The sequence below is a fragment of the Spea bombifrons genome, chromosome 5 (assembly GCF_027358695.1).
Source record: "Spea bombifrons isolate aSpeBom1 chromosome 5, aSpeBom1.2.pri, whole genome shotgun sequence".
In the NCBI taxonomy this organism is placed as follows: Eukaryota; Metazoa; Chordata; class Amphibia; order Anura; family Pelobatidae; genus Spea; species Spea bombifrons.
Genome location: NC_071091.1, coordinates 22,853,657 through 22,880,184, shown reverse-complemented (window position 1 = coordinate 22,880,184; position 26,528 = coordinate 22,853,657). Strand labels below are relative to the sequence as shown.

At 36.3% G+C, this 26,528-nt stretch overlaps 1 protein-coding gene across 1 annotated transcript in view; it reads left to right on the top strand.

Annotated features, from left to right (window-relative positions):
• The window catches only part of SKAP2 (src kinase associated phosphoprotein 2), a 101,256-nt gene extending 75,296 nt beyond the window's left edge, over nt 1-25,960 (top strand). Inside the window, exons 10-13 of the mRNA XM_053466830.1 lie at nt 2,439-2,510; nt 7,378-7,487; nt 24,104-24,205; nt 24,566-25,960. Of these exons, the coding sequence (XP_053322805.1) occupies nt 2,439-2,510; nt 7,378-7,487; nt 24,104-24,196 (275 nt within the window). The 3' untranslated portion in view covers nt 24,197-24,205; nt 24,566-25,960. The remainder of the gene's footprint in view (nt 1-2,438; nt 2,511-7,377; nt 7,488-24,103; nt 24,206-24,565) is intronic.
• Nucleotides 25,961-26,528: the final 568 nt, after the last annotated feature.

Below are 26,528 nucleotides of genomic sequence, written 5' to 3'. Positions count from 1 at the left end.
TGAAGGGTTCCACATTGCTGCGGAGAGGCATGTAAACACAAGCTGCTTATTTGTAAGAATCTTCCAGATTTGCGGTATGATTTTCATGGAAACAATATAATGAAAACCCCTACAACTATCTGTGTGCTTTGACAGATTTTACTGCATGGTAGAGCAGGTTTTAATTTCTGAAAATTGTATGTGAATATATATATATATACATATATATGTATATATACAGAGAGTATATATATATATATATATATATATATATATATATATATATATATATATTTATATAATGTGTATATAATCCTACAAACTGTATTATTACTGGAAAATCTTCTATGCCAGTCAGTTTTGCAACACTGTTCAATAAACCTCAGTTTAGTCATCAGAACTAATTGGTTATCAGGATTTACTTAACTTTATACATATTTATATTTGAGGATTAGACGCAGTGGCACCCATGTATAATACAGATAGATTGGTATACTCATGAATTATAAATGGACACTTCCTGTGACTGTAAGCCGACAACAGCTATATTTCCATCTCCAGTGTTCAGTCATGGTGTCATCATATGTCAGAAAAATGACTAATAAATGTTGCATTTCACGGGTTCTGAGCATTTGGCATTGAGAAGCCAGCGTCATTTGTCACCAACGCTGAAAATGAAAAGTTAAGGCATGGCAGAAGTTGGTTGTAGATGAAATTGCATATCAATGTACTTTATTATTATTTATTCATTTTTATAGCGCCGTTGTATTGCGCAACGCTGTACAATGGGTAAACAGCAATGCATCACATCACAATTTCGGACCTAGAGAAACAAAAACTTGATGAGGGCCCTGCTCAAAGAAGCTTACAATCTTTGGCCATAATGATATAAAATGAACAGCTCATGAAATAAAAGACAAGTATTTCTTGCTTACATTACTTTTTAGAGAGCCGGGGGACTGAAAAAAACTACTGGTCCTTTTTGAGTTTTTTTATTAACAGTTTTGCATTTCACATTACATGGGAATGTTATACAAAATATTTCCACTCATCGTTATCTTCTTAATTGCAACAACAAGTAGGTTTGTTTTAAACAGCTTATAAGAATCTCTTTGGACTTTTCAGCTCCCTCAGGTCCCCCACATTCGGGGCCGAATGGTGAGAGAAAAGAAAAAAAGATAACATACAAAAAACATAAATATACAGAGAACATACAAAACGAATTTAGTGCTTGTTTATAAAATATCATTCAATTAATACCACAACAGAACCAGAACCTTTTTAATTGTAATTCTAATGTAGAGGGGTCCCCACACCACTGCCTTCCCAAAATGTTTATCAAGCCATGTTAACGTATATTCATCTTCAATTGCACAAGTCAAACAATCCCCATTCATTTTAAGATTAAACTCCACAAACCGACTGGTGAGTTTAACCACCTAGACCAGATGCTATTATAAAGATCCATGGAACTAGACGCAGTATGGAACATTTCTTCCATTATCCAAAGGTCCTCCAGAGATCTAAAAACATAGCATTTCCATTTTCTTGCATTTTCACTGCAATCAAACCCTAAATCACAAATTTGCCAGTTTAGATATTTTTAACAGGAACAGTTTAGTGCATCATCTAATAGCAAATGAGACATTTACTTTCCGGAAAAATATTTTCGGATGCCACATGAGAACTGTGATTTAATTCACCATAATACTTTATCTTGCCAAACTTGGATCCTCTTAATAGAATCTTCTCTAATTTATGAATTTCTTTCTCCAACCAAGGATATTAATATCTTTCCCACTTGGCGTTTTTTTCCCCCCCAATAGCATGTAGTTTTCTGCATCTAGCATTTTTCTATCAATGTGATCGCCGTCATGCATTATCTAAAGGTTATTGATTCCAAGTGACCAGGGACACTGGCTTCTTGACGCCACGTGAAGCAAGTTAGTGGTTTCTAGTTTTGAAAGTTGTCAGTCTTACTGACAATTTCACAAGAAAGGCCAGAGATTGATGAGGCAGGGGAAGCCAAGTCATCTGTCAACATGAGAGTAACACATTAAGTCATATTGGCAGGCTCTTGAGAAAATGTTTGCTTTGCAGCTGTTTTTAAATTACCTGTTGTTTGGACCATTTCCCCCTCCTTTGTACGGCGCACTGGAGAGGAAGCAATGTATTTTTAGCCCCAAGAGAAGATTCTCTCAGCACAAATATAAGGGATGAACTTATATTTACATAATCACTTTTCTAGACTTTTTTTTACCTGCAGCTTACTGTTTATCATATTTAACTAACCTTTTCTTAACGAACAACTTGGTGGAGCCTGGTGGGAATTGTAGATTAGAGCGCTACTGGCTTGATACTCCATATGTATGTGCCAAACCATGTGTTTAACTACTGTTTTCGCTTTTTTCTTCTCTATTTTTTTCATTAAGTTTTCACAAGTTTCGTTTTTTTTCCAGATGAAGGCAGTAATCCAGTTGTTGAAAAGGAGACCCAAAAACTCAGCCAGGCTTCCCCAAGCACCACTTTAGGTAATTACAATATAATGTTCATCATTCTGGCTGTACATGTTAAATTTATTCACGGCTCTAAAAAGTTATGTGTTTGGGTTGGGACGTTGTGCTGCAGCTAAAAACTTATAGCCATTTACTATGCATGGAAAACACTTGAGATGGATTTCAAAAGTAAGCCCATTTGTACAAGGTATTCCTTCCTGAATTACTTTGTAATGACTCAATTAGCTTTCATTTCTGCACAAAGGAGATTTAGTTGCATAAATTAGCTTATCATCATTGAGGAAGTGTCACTGCTAAAGGACAGTTTATAGATACAACATGCAGCCGCTGTCACACCTATGAGAATGTAATATAGACATCCGTGTATACTTTGTGCTTGAACAGAACAGACTTCTGCCATTCAAAGGCTGACAGAGGACAACAAGTAACCCTGGGGACTGGCGATGTAGACATTTCTGAAAAGGTCAACTTGACACAGGCTCTGACAATCGACCTGCAGTTCTGTCTTCTTTGATAAAAATCAGATAAACCTAAGACCACTAATTGATCTGCAGCTTGTTTAAATGTTGGCCATGCATATGTTCATTGCATATGATTATAGCAGAGAGCAATCGAATCGGGGATGGGTGGAGGAGGCAAAAATCCTAGAAGCAACAGCATGGAAGAGATTCTGCAAAATAAGATAATAGAAAGGTATTTAAGAGTATTCTGCCCCGTTTTAAAGTCTGGCAGGATGCCACGCTTCTAATTACAGTGTCTGCCTAACATGAAAAATAAATCCATGTGACGATGCATCATTTAGGAATGTTTCTTAGCCTTTAGGTTTCAAATGCAAGATCTGTCAGTAAGCCCAAGGACATTCCGTTTTTTAATAATACAGACATTCCAGGACATAAAAACCACCAAAGATGTGTTCCTTATCAAGACTTAGCACCTCTGTAAAGCCTAGGCAAGGTTGCCGTATCTTAACTGTGTCCTGTAAGGAAATGTCGTCTGGGTTGCCCTCCCAGCCAGATGTGCCCTTTATACATCACTCCTCTTGTGCTGTCAGAAGAAGGGTGGACATGAAGACCATGTTCAGGAAGTCAATTTCCGCTGCTTTTCCTATTCTGACATGTGGACAGGAAACAAAGGGCTGATTTCAGGGCCTACACAGGAAAGCAGAAACAGGTTGCTGTAAGTGTTTAGGCTGGCTTTGTGTTTTGCACAAAGGAAATAAGCACATCATATGTCACCAGTACAAAGCACTAAAATAATTACACCGAAGACTGCGTGAAAGGAACACAGCACAGATTATTAATTTTACACTTTCTAGCTCTTTATTTTAAATAATTTTTTTTTGTCCTGGCACTTTTTGCATTTTTATGTGAGTAAATTCTATTATTGTATTGTGTGTGTTGGCAATTTTTTCTCTTGAGCTTTTTTTTTTAAATGTCAGGGTGGAATTAACCTCTGTTACAGCCGCTTACAAAGTGCAGGCATTCTGTTGTTAGAGAGCCCTGATAAGCAGCAGAAGCAATTTCAGGCCCGCTGACTCTCACAATCTTGCTATAGGAACACAGTGAGAAATAAACAATCATTTCTTTGATTTAATAACCGACTTAGGTTCAGTTCGCAAAACAAAGAAACATAAATTGCCAATGACCTGTCTCATTATTTACCTAAAAATATAACTTTTTTCTAGTAGCTTATTCTAGCCCCTTTAGAATCCTTGATAGGCTTCTACCTCTGAGGGTTGTTTCATTGATCGACTACCCTTTGGTGCATTTTTCATTGAGGGAGGCACACAGTTGTACCACTGGAGTTTTAAAATTGGCAATCTTAATATTTCTGTAAATTACGGAGCTATAGAAGCATAAAGTCCAATGGGAGATAAAACCAATTTGCTCATGTAATTTGTCTAATTCCCTGTTTAGAAAGCTTTCATTGTCGTATTTTTCTCATTTCCTAGCCATAATAGCCTTAAGCCTTTTTTTGGGGAGGAGAAGGGGCTAGTCACATCATGGGGCATGGTTATTAGCAAATTGTTAAGACATGGGTGGGAAGTGAGCATTGAAAGAACATGCTGTTCTACCTAGATTTTTGCATCTTTTCCTAGTGCAGGGGTATCCAAAGTTTTTTCTGCAGTGGGCCACTTCATCAGAAATGTATGTGTGCGTGGGCTGCACGCATTTTTCATTGAGAGAAAATATGGCTTTTTAGCTTTATAATGCATATTAATACAGGGTTAACTTGGCGATAATGAAAAAAACAGTGGGAAAGTTTTTTTTGAACAACTTTTATAACACACACACACCAGGACAGGCTCTGCCACACCGACACCCAAACACACACACCAGGACAGGCTCTGCCACACCAACACCCAAACACACACACCAGGACAGGCTCTGTCCTGGCCGTGCGGCCGCTTTGAATGATGGTCTGCCAGCCCATGGACCGGCCGGCCCACCTAGAAATCTCCCGAGGGCCAGTCCAGCCCTGCTCGAAGTCCGGCGGGCCGCATTTGGCCCGTGGACGCCACGTTGGACGCCCCTGTCCTAGTGTATAACAAATTGATATACGGTACATCAGTAACAGCAACTGCCAAAGAACTCTACAACTCCTAATTGTATCTGAGAACACTGGAAGATCAGTGGACTTGGGGACGTTTTCTCCTCCCTGAGACAATTACAACATCATATGGAGCAATAAGTGGAAAGGCATTCCGGGCAGGTGGGCAGGGTTTGGGCAAAGTGTCCAAAGACTAGTATGTCCCCCCAGTGACACTTTGTGCCAGTGTTTAGAGGCACTGTACCCACTGTACTCCTCTCATCGGTAACCTAGTGAGATATCAAAGAGTCTTGATCTAACGTCGTATTCTTCTTTTCTAGTTCTGGCCAGCTATTCAATAAGGGCATTGAAATATGGTTCCAGATCTTGGCATCTATATTTACTGCAATACAAAAAAGGAAGAGAATGATCTAACACTTCAGGCAGAAATGCTAGTTCTTAAAAACAGTAATCGGGGTAGTTACTGAAAACTAGCAACAATGGTGCACTCATCTGCTTCTTTTAACTAATGAGGTGTGCAAGGTGCCCCCAGTGGTTTGGGTTGTAGCCTGTCCCCAGAGATAAAGACAATGACTATCTATCTCTATTCCCCCAATACCCATCTCAATATCTGTCTACCCATATTAATCTACTTATATTTACTAAAATATTTACTTTTTACAGTATATACATGAACCATTTCTCAGCTAATTGTGATAGGTATTTACTCTATTTTAATTTACATGTGTCAATTTCCTTCTGCTGTTCAACACATAGACTATCTGTGCATTGCGGCATGATAAACCTGCTTAATTTATCCGTGAGCTATACATTATGCTTAAAATGTGCTAATGATATGCAAATGTGAGCTTTAAAGTGCTAGGGAATCCAGTTAGCCTGCTGTTCAGAGATCATATAACAAACCTAGACTGGCATTTCTGATACAGCGTGGCTCTGTTGCATTTGCATGTCCATCAAAATCAGACAATGTCATTTGCATGTGGATTTATATAGTTTAACACATGCTTTCTTGTCATATTCTTTGGAATCAAGATTTCCCTTATAATTGATGCTGTTCTTGTTCAGTGTTTGTTAACACACAATACTACATCATTTCCCCACAATGAAGTTAAGATGCTATAACTTAATATCTCATGCTGAATATAGATTGCGGCACGTGCATGGGTACCATATATTAGTCAGCTTGTTGTAGGATCCGTGCTAATAATCAATCAGTTAATGATGTGCATGGCAGGCCGACCATCCCATCTATTGTCTCGGCAAGAATATTCTTGAATGCTAATGGTAATATAATGGTTATACACAGAATAACGCTTGGAAATTAACTTGAAAATAAGCACATGTTTTTGTTTTGTGATCCAATGGGAAAACTTTATAACACTGTCTTGTTTAACATGTCAGATCAAATTATAATGAACTTTCTAAAGGAAAATGCTTGCACTAAAATGCTAATTTTTTAACTAAAATTCTATCAGTAATAAAACATTAAATATTAATTAAAACTGGATAAAGGTAGTAATACATTATTATTTATTGATGTATATAGCACCATCATATCACACAAGGCTGTAGAAGAGTTAAATAGGACATAACAAGAAATGCATAACACAACAATTTTCACTTTCAGAACAAAAACATGATTGCCCCGCTCCAATCAACTTAAATATTATATGTTATATTACTGCTGGTCAAGTATTAATTTCTTAACTACAGGGAAAGCTGGTCCTGTGATGCCTTAGTACAGGGGTAGGCAGTCTTCGGCTCTCCAGATGTTGTGAACTACATTTCCCTTGATGCTTTGCCAGCATTATGACTGTAAGAGCATTATGGGAGATGTAGTCGACAACACCAGGAGAGCCGAAGATTGCCTACCCCTGCCTTAGTACAATGATATTTCTAAAAAAAACCTTTACAAAGGTTTGGATGGCTGTACTGCTAGATATTTCATGGACAGCAGTTTCAATTAATTCTTCACTCAGGGATCATAAGAAGTATGGGAATCTTTGTGTAAAATACCTTGCCTTTGGTGGAATTCAAAGGTGGGACACATAAATTAACAAAAAAAAACATTAAACATAGCTAATACCAGAATAATAGATGATTTTCGTGATATTTTATCATAAAAGGATGAATTAACAAAAGCTAAAAAAATCACCCGGGCTTTGACAGCCTGCTTTGACAGAATATATACATAAGAAACAAGATGCCGGAAAAATACATCTCTGATACTATTTACAATGTATCAGCTCTGCTAAGCATCACCCCAAAAAGTGTTATTTATTTATGTGAATGTTTTTACTTTGTGTAACAGTTTGTTTCTTAATTACTCTAGGAAAAGACAAAGACTATGCAAATTTCTACAGAGGTCTGTGGGACTGTACTGCAGATCATCCGGATGAGTTATCTTTTAGACACGGTGACGTTATATACATCATAAGCAAGGTATGTAACAAACAATCACTGTCATGGATAGAAAGTGAGAAAGAATCACCGGAGACCTTTATTGTTCGAACGGAGACTTGAGAGAGGAAAATTGGCTTTCACCACAGTATTGCTTGTGCCACCAGGACTACTATCTCTTGCAAAACTTGTCTTCCCAGTTACAATAATGAATTACTTTGTCAGTGAAACACAATCAAGTATAAAAACATAGCGTAATAACAGGAATCGACTTAAAAGAATGTTTATGCATGCCTTAGGATTTGGCTAAGCTTCAGCGTTGAGCAGTTATGAGAAACAATTATTACAGGATAAATGCCCACATTCTCTATGCAGTGCATTTTATATTATGTTCTAACTTCCTTTTGCAAGTAGATGAGACTGATTAGGAATTATTTTCACTAATGGGAAGTCCATTAAAGGTCATTTCAGATCACTTTGTTAAGCAGTTATGTCAATGGCATAGCTATATAGAATGTAATAGCATGGCCTTAGCAGCTAGGGCTTTAGCGCAATGTATACATGCTGTTTTCACCTATTGTCTTAAGGCATTTCTAAGAAGAATAACATGTTTTCCTTTTACAATTTAATATATAAATATATTTTCTGTTCTCTGTAAATATGTGCATTTTAGAGCTGCAAAACACTATGATAGCCTTATGTCCGACAAATATTATGCTAGAAAGAGGGAGAGAAAAAGAGGGACAGAGGGATTTGGGTCAAAAAGAAGGGTTCTCCCTGCTAAAGATGGACACTTAAGATATATGAAAATATGTGTGGCTGATTTACACCTTCTTTTCTGAAAAGAGAACCAAATTTTCTAGCATTTGCAGTCTAGGTGGTCTAAATACGTAAGTTAAGTATATAACTTTACTTAAGTATATAGACTTAACGTAAGTATATACTTACGTTAAGATTTGTTCGCTAAATTGATTCTGAAGTTTCCTCTGTGAGGACAGAAGCTCACTGGTGTTGCCTCTTCATAATAGATACATTAGATGGTGTGATAATTCACTGTTAACTCCAGTGTTAGAGAAAGTAAGTCAATTCAACAATTTTACGTTGAGGCCACCTTTGCAGAAAGCTCTGATGATTTTAAATCTCACTGTGTTAAAGTTACATTCGCTTCTGAACCTGTAATTTGGGCATAGTCAAGCATCGGCAAGTTTCAGATAGCTACAAAAGAATTTCCACATCAACACTTGAGCAGAGTCGTCCCTTTATGAATAGGGCCCTGGAGTAGTGCTAAAAAACCCTGGAACCCTGTAGTTGTTGAACATCGTGCTAAGATGGCCACAAGTGGAACGGCTGCACGATCTCCCATTGTGCTGACCTTTAAGCTAGAGCTTACTAATAAATATGTGATAATTATATTTTTTTAAACTATGTGCTACATATCCTTAATTGCATATGGCTAGGTGAGTAAAATGTACAGCTGGGGCTATTTATTATTTGAAGGTATAAACAGCAAATCAGATTGGACGTGAGTTATTCTCTGGCCTCCAAAACAATTCAAAGAAGCCTTCCTGTTTTATTTAGAATTTTTTAAAATGTCTTCAAACATGTCGTAGATTGTTTAGATTATTTCACATAGATCCCAGTTACAATCCAGCACCGGGTACATTTGGGAGGGGTTAGAAAATCATAAGAGCGTTCCTGAGAAATGATTATATAAACCAGTCTTCAGGGTTTCTGATCTGCATCTGCTTATGTTGACCAGGAATGACCACATTGTTGACACAATATGGTTATCAGGATAGACTCACAATGGTAACAGTTAAACAAAGTTAGAACACCCTCTACATATTAATATTTTGTTTTATATTTGAAGCCAAGTAACGGTAAACTTCCCTATTACCAGTGCAGCTTTTCCAGATAAAGATTAGGGAACAGTTTTACCCTGTACGTCAAAGTGGAAATGTCCCCTACACTTAGCATTTTAAATTATGTAATAAAATTACTGATAGCTGATCTACAGCATACACAACCAATTTCTATGCCCCTCTCACCCCCCAACAATGATGTCAAAACCAACTCAAATGTAATGTAATATATATATAGTATATATGGAATATGGATTTCCAATAAATATAAATACTGCATCCCCTATGTTTATTCTGTGTGTTAATGTGTAAAAAGTAGGATTTTTAATCAACAGGTCCTTTTAAATGTCCTTCAGTTTTTTGTACTGTCCACGCATTTAATCTGATGGCAGTACGATCGTTTATAGTAAATAGCATCTCTAGTGTAAAATGGCTATATAAATCCATCATGGATTTTGGTAGAACTACAGATCTCTGTATAGAATAGATGTTAACGCCACAGAACTAAATGTTTCTCAAGGGTCCTATGAATTCATCACTAGAGCTTTGTATGGTGTGTGAAGTATTAGCCAAGGGTGGCCAATCAGTGGTGGAATGCAACTCCCATAAGCTTAAAACAGCCAAGGTGATGCAGGGGGCAATTAAACTCATAGTTCACTGGCAGCACCAGAATGGCTTTTTGACAAGCCCGGGTGAAGAACATGTGTACCTGATAAATTCATTTCCTGACGTATATTATAATTAGAAGACAACTTGGAAGGCTTGCCATGCTAGCAGTATTTACATAATGAATACATAATATTGTATGATTTATGGTTATATTAATTAGTGTGCTCTGAACGGTTCAGTTCTTGCAAAGAGTACCTTTGTTATATTATGAAACATTCTAAAACGTTACATGTTTAACAACCAACCATGAAAATAAAACATACCTATGTCAAAAAGGTCGGGTTTAAAAGGAGTCCTGCTGTGAATCCATAACTTGATGAGTTTACAAGGATTCCAGGCAGAGTATGTTACTTTTTGTGATTCCATAGTTACAGTACATGGTCTCTCTTGTTTGCACATGTCTATTACTGTTTATGTAGCCTTCAGCTTCACGTGATTGAAATTTCCACGTATGTACAGATGTTTTGATCTTGTTAAATCTCATCAGGATATGATTAAAACAGCCCTGAGCTCTGCAAGTAAATCTGATGACCAGCAAAGATACCCCATAGCACTGTGCATCTGTGAGCAGTAGAAAATAAACAATAAATGAAAAAAATAGGTGACAGTCCTATAGTATTAAAACCTTAACGCCCATCACATAGGGATATATTTATGTTGGGTTAACTCAAATGGACACCAGGCCCCAGATACAGATGCTGTGCTGGTTAGCTAGAGTCATCCATCATGTAAACTGGCCAGTTGAGGAGATTAGTGATCACACTTGTAACTGGCCTATTGAGCAGCAGCACACCAAGGAGCTTGATTGCTTGGGCTGCTGGCCCTCGAGGCATAGTCCAGAATACACCAATGCCATAACCTCTGGACAGATCATATGGTGAACAATGTCCAGCTCTTACATTGGTTTAAGTGCTGTTGCTCCACCTTGGAAAAAGAGTGTTGCTGATTGGTCTAGGTTATTGCCTTAACATATATATATATATATATATATATATATATATATATATCAAACTTATAGAAAGTGGCCTGGCCTATTGGCCTGGCCTCATTGGAATAGGGGGGTGCTCTGTAGTGGTGCTCTGTAATGCCATTGGCAGCCTGGTTTGCTAGACAGGTTGGGACACCAGGTGAGCCAGCAGGAAGGGCTCAGCCCAACAGAAATATTCTGCACGAAACAGGGAGGCTTTGGGGCTTTAAGTTTTTTATATTAAATAAAATTAATTAAATAAAAATATACATGAATGTTCCTTCAAAGACACTGCTCCGTGATATATTGGAGAAATAGAAATTAAATTGTCTGTGTAATCCTTAAAAAGAATTAAATAAGTTTACCATACAGGTTTAAACTTGATGGTTCTTTTTCCTTCTCAGATGTTGAAAATTGCACTGTGACTTCAGGCTGATAATGCGAAGGAAAGTATTTTTCCTGTGGATGTAAAGTAAAAGGAACGTAAACTGAGACTTTTCTGATTAGCTATGTATTAGTCTCTTTCTGGGACCTGTGCTTTTTATTTATTAAATATGAGCATTTTTGTGCTCTTATGCTGTCAGTGCCAGATTTCATAATGAAAATCTTATTAACTACTGCTAATGTATTACCAATGGCATTTTATACCACTACAATGATAAACTGTCAACAGTTATCACTTTGAATTATCATTCGTATTACATCTTTTCAATACAACTTTTTTAAGAATCTTTCATGAAAATAAAAATTCTGTGTGTATGATGCAAAGTATTATGTAGCGCTCTCCGGAACATCCAGAAATAGCCTAATTTATTAAACATGTATGGGAGATGCAGCTACAGTATTTTATGTACAGCTGTGTAAGCATAGTGTCTTAATTTACCCAAAATGATTCCTGCCACTTTAAGACAGGCTTAAGGAAATACATTACAGCTACTGAAGTGTTATACAAACATAAAATGTAATCTTGCTGTGTTTATGGCACTGGAAATAACATGACCTCTGCACTGATAACCAGTGAGTCGAGAAGCAAAATAACCACACAGAGACTGTTAGATTTTAAAGGCCACTTTGTATTAGTAAACACTGCAATGTGTTCTAATCTACAGAAAAATAAAACCTTCCGTACAACATTCAGTACATGAATATAAAACTTTGTTTAACAATTTTAATTACGTTACTATAACCAACCTTCGTGATGAACAACAATTCAACACAAGGGATGTCTTGAACCTCCTCTTGTGTCCCAGAGCTGTAGGAAGAGTGAGACAAGTGAGGCACTTGTGATGGGGCGCAGAAAGCAGGTCCTCAAAAGGTGGGAGCCTTTGTCTAACCATCTCCCCCAATTGCAGGAACAAGGGAGAGGCTGTCCAGGTGGTTCTCAGAAGGGCGCAAACCACGTGAACAACCTCTCCCCCGTTCCTCCAATCGGGGAGAGGGTTACGCAGAGGCTCTAACCTTTTGAGAAAGAAGAGGAATCAAGAGAGCAAGGGGAGCTGCGGGAAGGGAGAAAGGGACGTGGAAGCGGTCGGCAGAGAAGGTAGCAGGGCATTGATAGATAGAGTGAGTAAGAGTGATTGAGAGTAATTCAGAGTGTGAGTAAGACATCACGATGCCCAGCCAGCCAAACATTTTTTGTGAAACTTGCTCAGCATCATAGGTAGTTCTCCGTAGCAGTATATGTTGGAAGCTATGCTGCGCAATTATCTGTCTGTCTCATTTTATAGTGATGGAAGTTTTGCTGCACCACTGTCAATGTCTGGCTCATATAGTGATGAGAGGCATGCTATACCACTGTCTGCGTCTGGATCACTATATGATAGTGGAAGTTATACTGTACCACTGTCTATGTCTGCCTCAGTATACAGTGATGGGAGTTATGGTGTTCCACCATCACTGCCTGGCTCAGTATATAGTGATGGGAATTATGTTATAGCAGTGTCTGTGTCTGGCCCACTATATAATGATAAAATGTATGCTGTACCATCCTCATTATCTCGATCATTATATAGTGATGGGAGTTATACTGTATTAGTATTTGGATCACTATATAATGATGGGCAACATGCTGTACCACCGTCCGTGTCTGGCTTGGTAAATACTAATAGGATGTGAGTATAATGATGGGAATTGTGGCGTACCACTGTCAAGCTTCGTATATATTAATGTGCCAAATGTTGCTTTACTATGCCATTGTCCCTATTGTCCCATTAAGCTCATACAAGACACTTGCTCAGACCTCGAGAAGCACAAAATGTGCATAAATCACTGGGTTTGGGGAAATGTGTTTTACTTTTATTTGTTTTAATTCTAATATCATTTGTTTCTTTGTAATTTATTCATCTGCTTTCCTCAAAATAACCTCTGTAAAGTGTGTGTGGGTGGTGCATTTTTCTGTTCTTGCCTCGAGTGCCAAAGGAGCTAACTACAGCTCTGTAGTGTTCTGCCAAAACCAATACGGTGGGTCAGGAACTACCCACTACTGACTAAAAATCCACAACTATGGGTCCCTCCCCATAGTGTACCAACAGGAGTTTGAACCCTTTGAGGGACAGAAGAACATTCAAGTATTGAAGATAGATACAGTCATCAGCTTTTTGGACTAGTATTGGCACTATTAGCACTAGAGCTGAGTTTACCCTAGATTACATATGACCAACTTAAGTAGAAACACCTTTTGGCAACATGTCATGCAGCCGCGCACTACATTTTTATACTCACGCAGCATGTGGTGCCTTGTATCCAGCTGGTGGATGCACACTGCAGGACCCAATCTGCTGCCGAATGCTAGAGTGTCAGTGAGTATTTGGCCCATAGACATCAGAAAGTCCAATAGGTTAAGAGAAGAAACTGTAAAATGGGAAAAGTGACAGATGGTCTTTAGGAGTCATTAAAAGTTGTTTTACTCACAATCACTACAGACAATGTGGTTCTGGCGATCCCAGTAAATCTTTCACATGAAAAATGGTCGTTTATACCTCAAGTGAATCTGAGAGAGCCTGGCATGGTTTGCCTTTAATTTTTAACATAATTAACTATGTAATGAAGGAGAGAAGATTCAGTAACTGCTACCCTGGCAGTTTGAAGCTGTAATAGTTTTTTTAGAAGAAGAACAGGCTGGAATACATCAGTCATAAATACAAAAATGATTTTATTTATTTTCTAATTATTGCCATTTGTATGCACTTCTGGGTATTCTGCTAAGAAATGTGTGACCAAGGTATATACCAGGTATATGCAGAACTTTTATTCAGGGAATGTTTATTTTCAACATTGTGACAAGAATTAAAGCACTTTATACACCTAGGGAAGGTAATGGAGGGCAGTGTACAGCGGAGCCTGTTTCCATGGATATTTCACAATGAATGTGATTTTATGTACTGTAGAGCTGATAAATAGGCATCATAGAGAGGCTTAGTCAATGCAAACCCTAATGACGAGTTGTGCAGGAAAATATATTATTATATTGTTATGTAGACATGTATACGGTTCACAATTTATGTTTTTGAACACTTGTTAGCAGGGCTGCCCTCAGGGTTTGCAGGGCCTGGAGCAAGAAAGGTTTGAGATAAGGGAAGGAGCAAGCTGGAACCTGCACTTCCTGATACTTGTGATCTCTGAGAAATGCTCTAATATGACTCATATGATGCAGAGACCACACGTGTGTGAGAGAGTGCTGTATGCAGTGGTATGTTGGACCCAGGGCATGAGCCCAATGCCACGGCCTATGAGAAGCCCTGGCTGTTAGTGATACATATTATACATTAAGTGTACTTCATTACAGAGTTATACACTGACATCTCATGGGTTAAAAGAAAATACAGTGTGCTGACATGTTAACATATTAAATACTAGTCTTCATTGACACGGCTAGTTGTATTTTGTGTCTGGTGGCCACCTAGCTAGTATTTTCCCAGCAAGCATCTAGATGAAATTGTTTTACAATTAATCTATGAAGCTCTAACACTTTCTGGTATCCAATTACCCCCACGCACACACACAAAAAAGGTGCCAACACACTTTGTGGTCTAAGTGGTCTATGCACTAAAACCCTGGAAGTTTCCAAGTATGATTAGGAAGGATCAGCCCCAATGAGTTTTTCCTGCAAGAATAACTCAGTTGGCCCTAAGCATAAAGTTGGTCACTTGAACTGTCCTGAAATGTCACATCCTCTTGATGATTTCATAGCATAATAAGTAAGCCTCAGTGAAGTTGCCAGAAAGCATTTTAGAGACTGTTTCTCATTCAGCTAGTTCAAGGTAAGAAAGGATTAACAGATTTTAGAATTGAGATCAGATCAGAATTGATATTTGTGGCAAATTTGTCCCTAGTAACTGGGAATTAAGCTATTCCAATCTCCATTATGTAGGGTGTAACAAAAAATAAAAGCATTATTTAATGTAAACAGTTTTTAAAAGAAAACTGTGGAAATTGTTTAGCCATTTACAATACGGTTTCTATGTTAATGATAGTAATGAAAATTTAGGACAATGTAATTATTATTATTAGGTTACTTTCAAAATGATCTGTTTTAATAGGTTTACAAAAAGTAAACTTCTAACTTAATTGTAGAAAACCTTTTACCCACATTTTTAAATGTAAAAAAAATGAACCAAATAAATGTATTGCATATAAATTACAATAAACTGGATTTAAAAGCAGTAACTGCATGGCATCACTCACACAGCCATAAATATGATATGGTCAAAGATTCTACTAGCAAAATATATGGGGTCTTCATGTTATCATTATGCCATATATGAGAGAACAGCGATTTACCATCCATTTACCGTCCATTTACCATCTACACACTAAGATAATTATTACTAGCAACCTCCTGATGCATCGTTAACCAAGTTATGTAACATAACTCCTACCATACCTTCTTACTCTAAAGTAGGTCTCTGCATATGTTCAGAAAATAATTTATTTAAACAATGTTTACACAGGGATACAGTTGTGTGGCTTGAATTTTTTTTTTTTTTTATTAAAGGAATCAACTTCAAAAGAAATGCTCCTAAGTCAGATGTATTAATCAAGGTGACTTTGTGTTGATTAAATAGCTTAAATGAAATAAAACATGTAAAGGATATCCATGTTTTCTCAAAGTTGAGCAGATCAGTATAATTTCTTCTGTGCGGTGCGCCACCTTGTGGCAGGAATGGAGAGGTGCCCACTTTCTTTTCACTAGTCCAAAGATCTTTCTATCCCATCAAATGTCAGCTGTGTACAGAAATGAATCATGACAAAACCATGTTGCTGATAAGTTGTTACAAGTAATTATTGTGTGCTTAGGGTTGCATGCATCAGTAACATTTCTGACAGTGCTCAGTATGTATTCATTTTCAGTACAAAATACAACACAGAAGGGAATAATGGGGGAAAAAACTGTATGATAAATGAGTTCCTTAGTAAATTGAAGAATGTTAAGGAACGCCACTTGAAACCCTTAAATTCTTCAAAATACATTATTTAGACACATCTACAAGCAGTCGGCAAAAACCGCCAGAACTGATAATGAATGTATTTAGTATACATTACTCATACATAATTCATAAAGACATTGTTTATGAATCAGTGTAACATATATAATCTTTACATTAAGTTGGCTAAGTTATTTTTAGCTTAATAAAAACATTTTGTCAGCGGCTGCAGTGTTTATAAACATTTTTGAAGGTTTTATTAAAGGAGAAGCCTGAAATTCATATGTTATTTATTTAACAAATCCAGAGCAGCCTATTTATAATAGCATTTCTATAAGAGAACCTTCACATTTGAGTGTCATCTTAGATGGGTTTTCCCCAAAAAAATATTCTCAAGTATGCAGGTTCTTTATTTTCACATTATATAATTACTAGCTGTTATGTGAGCCTTTTTAAGCCTCTGGCACAGAAAGCTACGAGATCCTTTAATGCTACTAGGGGGCATCTGGGCAGTTTTTAACCTCTGCACCTTCAAGGTTATAAATCTTGGTGCTGCTTTCCTTACAAGGAACACAATGTAACAGTTTTGAGGCTCACTATTTTTAACCCTTTATGTGTTATTTTGAATTTGAAACTGTTTTTGCCCTGGTTTAGAAATGACTGATTTACTGTCAATTTGTTCTATACAGCTTACAAAGCTAGCAAATTGACCTGTGAATGTTAAAGATATTTTTTAGGTGCAATGCTATATGATAAATGTTTGAATTGCTCAATGTTTCATTTTGCCCAGGTGAAATTGTGTAGAACTAGATTTTTTGTTAGAATAATTATGGATTATTCATGTTAACCATACCAATAAGTACTAGATAAACCAGTGTTATCAAATATAATACATATATTTTTAATGATATTTTTCTGATCATGTGTTTGCACACAGCCATGCAACTGTACTGAAAATGATGTTTTTTTTTCTACCAACCAAGGGTTAAGTCACATAAAAAAGGATTCCTGACCTCTCACTACATTATGCTTTCAGTGCTTTATATGACTTATAGGAACCCAACATCACACGGTTTTGTGCTTTCAATGGGTTGCAGTCAAAAGGTTAAATTTCACATACTGTATCTAATAGCAGACCCCTTACCACACAGCACTGGACTAACTTGAAAGAGTTCCTATAATGCTTTTATAAACTATGCCTGCTGCTTGTAAATACATCAGCTTCCAAACATGTGTTTATTTGTTCCGTTTAAAACAGTTGTGTCTCTATTTCTTATGTTGATATCACAAGGTATCAAGACAGAGTGATTTTTTTTTTCAGTACCATTCTTATGATTCTAAGCATTATTCACGAAGAAAGTCTTACAAGTAAATTACATGGAAGAAAAAGTTAGAAAAAGTAAAAAAAATGAAACACTTCAATCTTGTAGTTTAAGTGGCTTTGAGCTCTCATTATTTATTGATTTGTGTAGTGCCATCATATTCCGCAGCGCTGTACAAAGGGAAACAGGATGTAACAAGTAGTGCGTCATATAACACTTTGGACTTATAGAAACAGAAGGTGAGGAGGGCCCTGCTCAAACGAGCTTGTCCTTAATTACTAATTGAAGCCTTACCCTGCCCATAAACATGCCTTGTCATTATTAGGGTTAACATTTTTTCTCAATAAATACTTTCCATTTAATTGCTTCCTGTGCTTATTGGCCAAAGGCTACTGTTTAACAGCTTGTCTGGGGACATGGAAAGTGTCCGTACGGCACCTGTTACACCAAAAAAATGACTGTTTTAGGCAAAGATCCTGATAAAACTGCCTATGAACCTCTGTAGAATACTCATTTTTTAGGGGGCACCTTGAGAAGGTAGATTGATGTGTAGTAGTGGTTACTCCAGATACTGCTCATACAGAATGCCAAGCCCTTGCTTCTATTTTTGAACTGTCCACAAAGCCTTTCCTTGATTACGTTTTTCTGAGAATGTCTTTTTTAAACATGGTCAATGCTGGCAGCTGTTAGGCATAAGTGCCAATGGAATGTATGTCTGTCTACATGGCTTAAAGTGGTGCATGTGTCTTTTTTGAGGTTGTAAGACGTACGCGATGCTTGGGTAATGCTTTTTATCAGTGTAAATTTTTACTTAAAGAATGTCTGTAAGTTTGCGAGCAGGTCCCTCTTTACCTATTTCCTTGTCTTAGTCTGTCAATTCTAGTTTTGTCATACCTAACTATACCTAAGTTAAATGAATGCACTGTTGGAAGCGCTGTGTACATTGTTGGCGCTATATCAATGAAACAATAATAATAATTAATAATAATAATAATAACAACTACAGGAATCCTACCATATCCTCAAAGAAAAAGCTGCTGTTGTAGCCTGTGATGTACATGTTATTGTGTGTTTACTCCAAAAAATATTGCCGTTACACTGTGTCACATTGTGTATTTATCAGTTACGTTTTGCCACACAAGAAAGCGTTCTTTTGGAAATAGTAATAGCTAAGAAACCCCACCTAATTCCAAGCTTTCAGTTCAATGTTTTTGGAAGGTCAAGCTCATGAAATTGTACAGCTAACAAAAATGTATTCAAAGGGGTTTTAAAACATATGATGTTTTTTTAAGATTTCATTGGAAGCCACAAGGGTGGTTTGTAAAAGTTTGGAGTAGGCATCCAGGGAAGTCGTTTGTTGAAAGTTGCTATTAACTTGTAGTCAGCAGGAATGGATTTTTGGATAATCAGGAGAATGCTTCTTAGGACAGTCTACAATTTTTCCAGGGGCTACCGCTATAACTCTCTCCGCTATTAGATATTGTTTTTACATTTGAGTGCCTCTTCCAGCTTTAATGTATAAGATACTGACAAAAATCACAGAATGCAATGAAAGGGATTTCTTCCAGATGTTCTACGTTCTATAAAATTTGAATCATATGTCTGCTTACAATTTATGGGCATGGATTCCTAAGGGCTCTTTTCTTTGCTTTCTAAGATCTAACTAATACGTGTACGCAAGCTGTAGGCTGTGGATTTTGGCGTTATAAATCATCAGACTTGGCTCTGAAGACGAATATTTTTTGCATTCTATCACACCTGTACTTACTAAGCTTTCTTTCCTTTATATCCTTTGTGGAACATATAAACATCCTTTTTTTCTATCATTCAAAAATACTGCACTGTAGTCCATGTATTTAACTTTCTATCTAATCATCCGCTGTCAAGAGTTTTTATGACTGCAATCAAATGAATGGACTGACTCTTGACTGACTCAACTAGACGCTATTGCATGCTACAACTGAAAAAACCTACTGAATATTCACCAAAAATAAGAGTTTCTGTACAGCTGATGATAACATTACTTGAAAATGGCATGAACTTGATAACTCATGTATTGTTCTACTTGACACCTGACCCAACCAGTCTATTGATATGTTGGACTTGGGGATGCTTACTTTCCATATCCAATACCACCCAAAAAATAACATCAAACGTATTGTATAGCCCACTAGCCAGAGTGGGGTAGACAAGGGGAGGGCTATGCACCTTTTGAGTGCCAGGGGGCTGGTCAGTGATTACTCCAAAATGCTGTGTGTCCAACTTACACTGCAAGTAGCATTTTCTACAAAAACAAAAAGTGTCTTAAACAGCATGGATTTACAGTCTATTATGAGACAACTTTCTGGCATAAAAAGTATGGGGCTTTTGTATCCAGGTTTAAGGAGAACCCTATAATAGCTGATTAGACTCATTTACTTCAATGGCAACTGAGCTTAGGAGCACAGCCTTTGGGAAATACGGAATAAGTTTCCCAAGAGTGATGCAATTTGCAGGAATAATTCGAGTAGACTTAGCAAAGGACTGACCAATGAGGGCTAGTTTTACACACAAAAGGAACTGGGTTGTCTTGACACTCACTCATCGGTAGTCTGAGACATTTTCGTCTCTGGGCTGTGCTCTGTCCAACTCAACCCCTAGTGAGCAAGCTTCTATAATAATTATTCTGTAATGGAATAAGTTATAAGAGATAGTATTATCAACACTTTATGAATACCATGGTCCACATATGGGTACTCATACCTTACTCATTCATTTTATTTGTTTGGTATCTGTCAAACAAGCATTTGTCGATTAGTCATAACAAAATAGTTTAAGTCCGTTGGTGCCTTAAAGGGCCATCATTAAAGAGTAAGGTCGAGAAAACCTTTCAGGTGAAAAGTGAGGTTATTGTGGTGTGTAACTCTCATGGGGGATGTATGGGTCTGTAACACACTACTAAAACTAAGCAGTGGAAAAAAAAGCCATTACTGATGACTTAAGCAAAAAAACCCTCATGTCATATGTAACTATAAGGTATATGACTATAAGGTGACTATAAGGTAACTATAAGGTATGGCTCAGAACAGACTTGCACGATAATCTACAGACTAGTACAATAGATATCTTTATCATCTGTTACGCCATCATCACTGAATGGTACCCAGTACTATCGTGAAGGCTACAATTATATGGCACAGCAAGTGTTCTGCATCTTGATAATATTACTGACTGACAGGGGAAAAGAACCATCGTGTTAGTAATTACCCAATATTGTCGAGAGCTGACTGCAGGCCTCTTGCTAGTGATAACACAATAAACGAATAGTGCCCTTTTATGGCTCATGATTAATAGAAAATAATTACACATCCAAATGGATGGAATATTTCTTTTAAATTGACGAGGAAATGTTTCCTGTACTTCATTATTTTATCAGTCTTTTGTAAGTATAGTCACTTTGCTATGCTGGCTAATCTGGCCACGGTAATAGTGTTTGGTGATCCATACCAAGCCAGTCGTCTGTTCCATGCATCTTAACTCCAGCCAATGGTTTTGATGTTCTTGAGGGTAACACAACGTTAAACGGGTCATTAATATACTTTTCCTTTCTTTCCTTTTCTTTAAAAACATACTTTGCTTAATTTCTGGTATAATAATTATTATTTTATCTTCTCTGTCAATCCTAACCATATCAACACCAATAAAAGTATTTGAGAGGTTGTACCAGCAGGCTGCATATCTTGTAATATTTTTGTTTAATATATAATTTTACATCAGATCTGTTGGTTACACATATTCCATTGTAGGGTCAATGTGAGCATAATCTGTGATGTTTGGCAAATTACAGGGAATATTTTTCCAATATTAATAATTTCTGTGCCACGTTATACAGTGAGACCTCTAGTGGCCATGTATTGTAATAAGGGACCATGAACTATCCAGGTCAATGGAAATAATCTTCCATCTTTACAGATTGATCCCAAAATTACCAAAAAATCACCTTCAGGCTAGGTTTCCACTTGGGTTTTTGTCCGGCGTTTTTTTCTTGATGAAAAACGCCAGGAAAACTGCCAAGAAAACTGCCGCTGCATTTAGCTGCGTTTTGGCGTTTTTTCTGCAGTTTTTTCTGGCGTTTTAGCCTTTCTGTGGAAATTGCTTTTTTTGACCTTAGGCAGTTTTTCCAGCCTTTACAAGTTAGAAGTTTCACCCAGCTAAAAGGGATTAGGATAAATGGCAAGTATCTGCCCTCTCCTGATGTCATTTACTTGGTAGACCCTTTTGTCTCTTTTCTGTGGTTTGTAAGGCATGCTTTATTCCGAATGTCTGCTCCTCTGGGAAGATTGGCCCCAAATGATGGTGCAAATTGTTTGCTGTTGCTTTTGGCACGCAGGATCCGGTCGCGTATGTTTGTTTGTAATGGCATGTTTGTTCCAAATGGTGTAAAATTCAATATGAACCAGTCCAGGACTTTGTTTTGTGTGAAACTGTTTGTGTCGTAGGACACACAGATACTGGGTCCATCCTCTGCATTGTAACTGTGGAAAAAACGCCATAAAAAACGCCAAGGCAATAAACCCACATGGCTTTTTCATGGCGTTTTTTCTCTCCCATAGACTTCTATTGGAGAAAAAAAGCCAAGATTTCTTGCAAAAAACGCCAGAGTGTCAACATGCTGCAGTTTTGAAAAACTGCCACAGAGCCCAAAAAAGCAGAAAAACGCCAAAGAGGACTAAAAAAACGCCAAACAGAAAAACGCCAGGTGGAAATGGCATTTTGCGATTTCCTATTGAATTACAGCTAACATCTGGCTGCATGCGTTTTTCACAAAAAAACGCCAGGTGGCGCTATTGGCGTTTTTATAGGCGTTTTTAGCTAAAAAAACCCAAGTGGAAACCTAGCCTAATTGAAATTTAAGACTACACTGAATATTTTTTTTTTTGCAATCATTAATTATTATTATAAAAAGGCATATCTTGTTCTAAGCCACCTGATTTTGACTTGTCAAACAGAACTGCAAAGCCTGGAATGTTCCCTGATATCACATGCGTGCCAAGGCCTGGTGCATGCATAAAACTCGTGCCAGGGAAATATATCGCTGTTTGCCAAGATGCGCTTAAATAAATCCAAATTGTCAGCAAAAAAAAAAAGTTTGATTGTCAACCTTAAAATAAGCTGGTTGTGTCCATTGTATCTTGGTGATTAATGTCCTCTTTTAATTAAGAACAATTTAAGACCATCTTAATAATTTCTGTGAAAAATAGCTGGTCACTTGTGGGTTTTTTGTGATAAGGGTGCAGTCAATGTTCCATTGTTAAGAGTTTAAATATTTCCTTATTAATATGTAATCAAAATACATTATGAATCACCAATCAAAGTGGCAAATATGGTTCTGAATTCTCACTGTGGCAGTGATCTCTGAGTCCTATTGTTCAACACAGCTGACCTACAGGTAGAGTTTAATGACAGAGACCATCCCAATGATTACTGTATCCATAAGAGATTGTTTTTTTTTACCTTTTTTTGCCAATATTGTGGTCTAAATAATTAACATTGTTTATGTGCTGTTGTTGTATGCCTACTTAATGGTACTATCACATTTTAACGTTAACTACTTACTGGTAATAAGCATTATTTAGCAAGTGCAAACAGACTGCCACTGATGTACAGCGTTTAGGAGAAAAAAGAGCTTAAAAGGCACATGAACAAGGTTAATGATTGTTAGGTATAGAAGCCTTGTAGATGGCGTATTTATTAAAGTACATTCCCTTTAGTATAATGTATAAGGAAGCAAAAAAGCCAAGCTGCCATTCTAATTTGCATTTGTTTTTCAGAATTTTTGAAATTTACTGAAATGTATACTTATGTTTAGGTAGATATATAGAATTTGTGTTTACAGAATAATTTTTTGGATTATGATGAAGCCTATATATATATCCTTTTTATATGAGACATAAACAGGCTTCCTCATAATCCAATAAATAATTATATATATATATATATATATATATATATATATATATATATATATATATATAAACACAGATGTTCCATAGAAAGACTTACATGTTTGTCACACTATTGGGTACCAATTTTAGCATCAGTTATCAATAGATGGATTATTATAACACTATAGGTTTAGGTATTTCTGCTGCAGTACACAGCAATGAATTTTTTCCTTTTTTTATTTTATTTTTTTTTATTTTTTTTCTACTGTTCTGTTATATATTTCCTGTGTGTTCTACATTCTCTTCTCGAGCTAACTATGCGTGGAATTTATTTCACAAGAAGTCTAGTAGGAAGCAGCTAAAACATGGCCTGCGCTATTGTGATTAGCTGACCAAACATAGGGCACAAACATTTAAAAGTAGCTTTTGCATTAAATGATATTACATTTGTGCTAGGCAAAAGGTTAATACAGCTTATTGTTTTGAATTAGGAGTACAATACATATGGCTGGTGGGTAGGAGAAATGAAGGGAACCATTGGCTTGGTGCCTAAAGCCTTCATAATGGAGATGTATGATATTTGAGAGGCCTGGGTAAGTACATTTTAATCCAATCTTCCATAATGGCTCATGTGTTCTCCTGTTCTCTGTTTTATAAGCATTTCCTTCCTAAAACCTCTGTGGCAGTTATATTAACTTAAGGACTGTGGCAAAAAATAGCTTTTAAGCCTTAATTAATACTGCTCCATTAGTTGTCTGCATGCAATAGCATCCCACGTTGCAATGACTGATCCCTACACTTATCTCTTCCCCAGCTTGCTTCTGTATATTGCCTTCAATCAAACATTTTAATTAGTGTCTTAGTGCAATGTTTACGATAAGCTATTGTTTCTTTGAATTTTTGTCTGTTTTTTTTTTCTTTCAATATTACGATTATTTCCTTTTTTTCTCTAGGAATCATCTTTAATTAGAATCGAAAAATAAGAAGAGTATCTTAGAGTGTTTAATTAATTACCGTGTGACATCTTTTAGTGCATCGTTAATTCCACCGCGTTATGTTTTTACAGATTTGAATAATAATTTTAGAGAGATAAAAATGAAATACATCTGTGATTAGGATGACCTGAAGCACACTGTATGTTGATTAAACCTGTTTTGCAACTGTTATAGCAACAATAGCCAACATTTTACATGAAAATATGGAAATCTTCCACAAGAAATATTTTTAATTAACAAATATTTTTTTTAATGTACATTGCAGATCTAGATTTTTTCCCTCATCTAGTGATATGATATGACATTCCTAGATATTGACAATATGTATTTTGTATTTTTAATATTTTAATATTTTTTACAATTTCAAAAGAAAACATATTTGACATTTTGCAAATAATAGTAATGTATCATCTAAAAAAAAAATAAAGATTATTTTAAAATGTTAAAATTAGCTATAATGTTTCCCTAAGATTTAAATATGTGCCATTCTTGCAATGCAAATTCATTGCTTGCGTTGATCTTTTTACACTGTATGTTACACTTTGGACATAATAAAATAATTAATTTAATAAAAGAGCTATTAAGTTACATGATATCTTAACAACTATAATTTGTTGCTAAGCTGGACCTGTAAGTATTTTTCAGTTTTATCATGTAACACTTCTTGAATTGTACTGTAGAAAACTAATTTATTGTATATGCATAGAAACAGTTAAATTTTAGCCAAGTAAATATACATAGGTGTTACATAGGGTTAATAAATCATGCTCTGAATATTAAATCAGATGCACTGTGTTTAGTGACCAGCAGGTGGCAGATGTTAAACGAAAATGGTGAATTTAAATTCCCCTTAGCCCAGCCCCAAACTTTTTTTTTTTTATTATTATTTGGTGGGTACATAGATACAAATTCATGTCACTCTAAAATGAGTTTGTAGTCTTTCCTCCTGATGCCCAGGAGAGGGAGCACTACAACTGCTGATCAACACTATGACCTGACCTTTAATGCTTGCTCATAATAAAGTATTAACTTAGAAATCAACTTTGGTTTGAGCACCTAAGTATACTGCCTTAAAAAATACATTATTTTTGGCATATTATTATTATTAGTATTATTAAAATGTGTAATACTTTATCTACTCCTGGTGCATGCTTATTACCCTGAATAGTTGAAAGAAGGGTATTATAATTTTCTTCTCAATACCTTTATTTTTTCACCAAGATGTATAATTTCAAATGTCAGAATTGCAATAAAACCATGTTCTGTTCAAATTATATTATTCTTCTGTTCAGCCTTAAATATGTTCCACCCTGCAAATTTCTAAGGTTCAAATAAAGTTTAATTGTTTGCAAACCTGCTATGATGCTAATAATTCAGCAGCCTGCTGTGCTACTAATGAAATTACTTTGTTATGATTAATTTAGAAAATAGTGTGTTGATTGTAGTAATTAAGTACAACAAGGTGAAGTAAATGATTCTAATGCCATCTGGCCTCCAAGCAAAATGAAGAAGTACAATGTTGTTGTCAAGTAAATTTATTCAAAGAAGTCAGGGTGTCTGAAACAATACAGATACATCCTCTTCTTATAATGACAATGTGTAATGGGTAAAATACACATAAAAAAATATAACGGGTTTATTATTCTAAAAATCTGATAAACGGAACCATTTAGTCGGTTATGCTGTGGAAAGTCTCGTATGAATTTCTTAATGTATGAATTTAACTCCTGTGTTAAACCCCATCTGTTTTTATGTTAAATAGGTGAGACTTAACTAATATAAACTGTAATTCAAAGTTTAACTTTGTGCTATACACTACATATACTGGACAGCTGTATTGTGACTATAACAACTGCGCAATGTTTGGGAAGTATAGCCCACGCTGGATCTTTTTCTGATGGTGTATCCTGGAGCCTGCTAG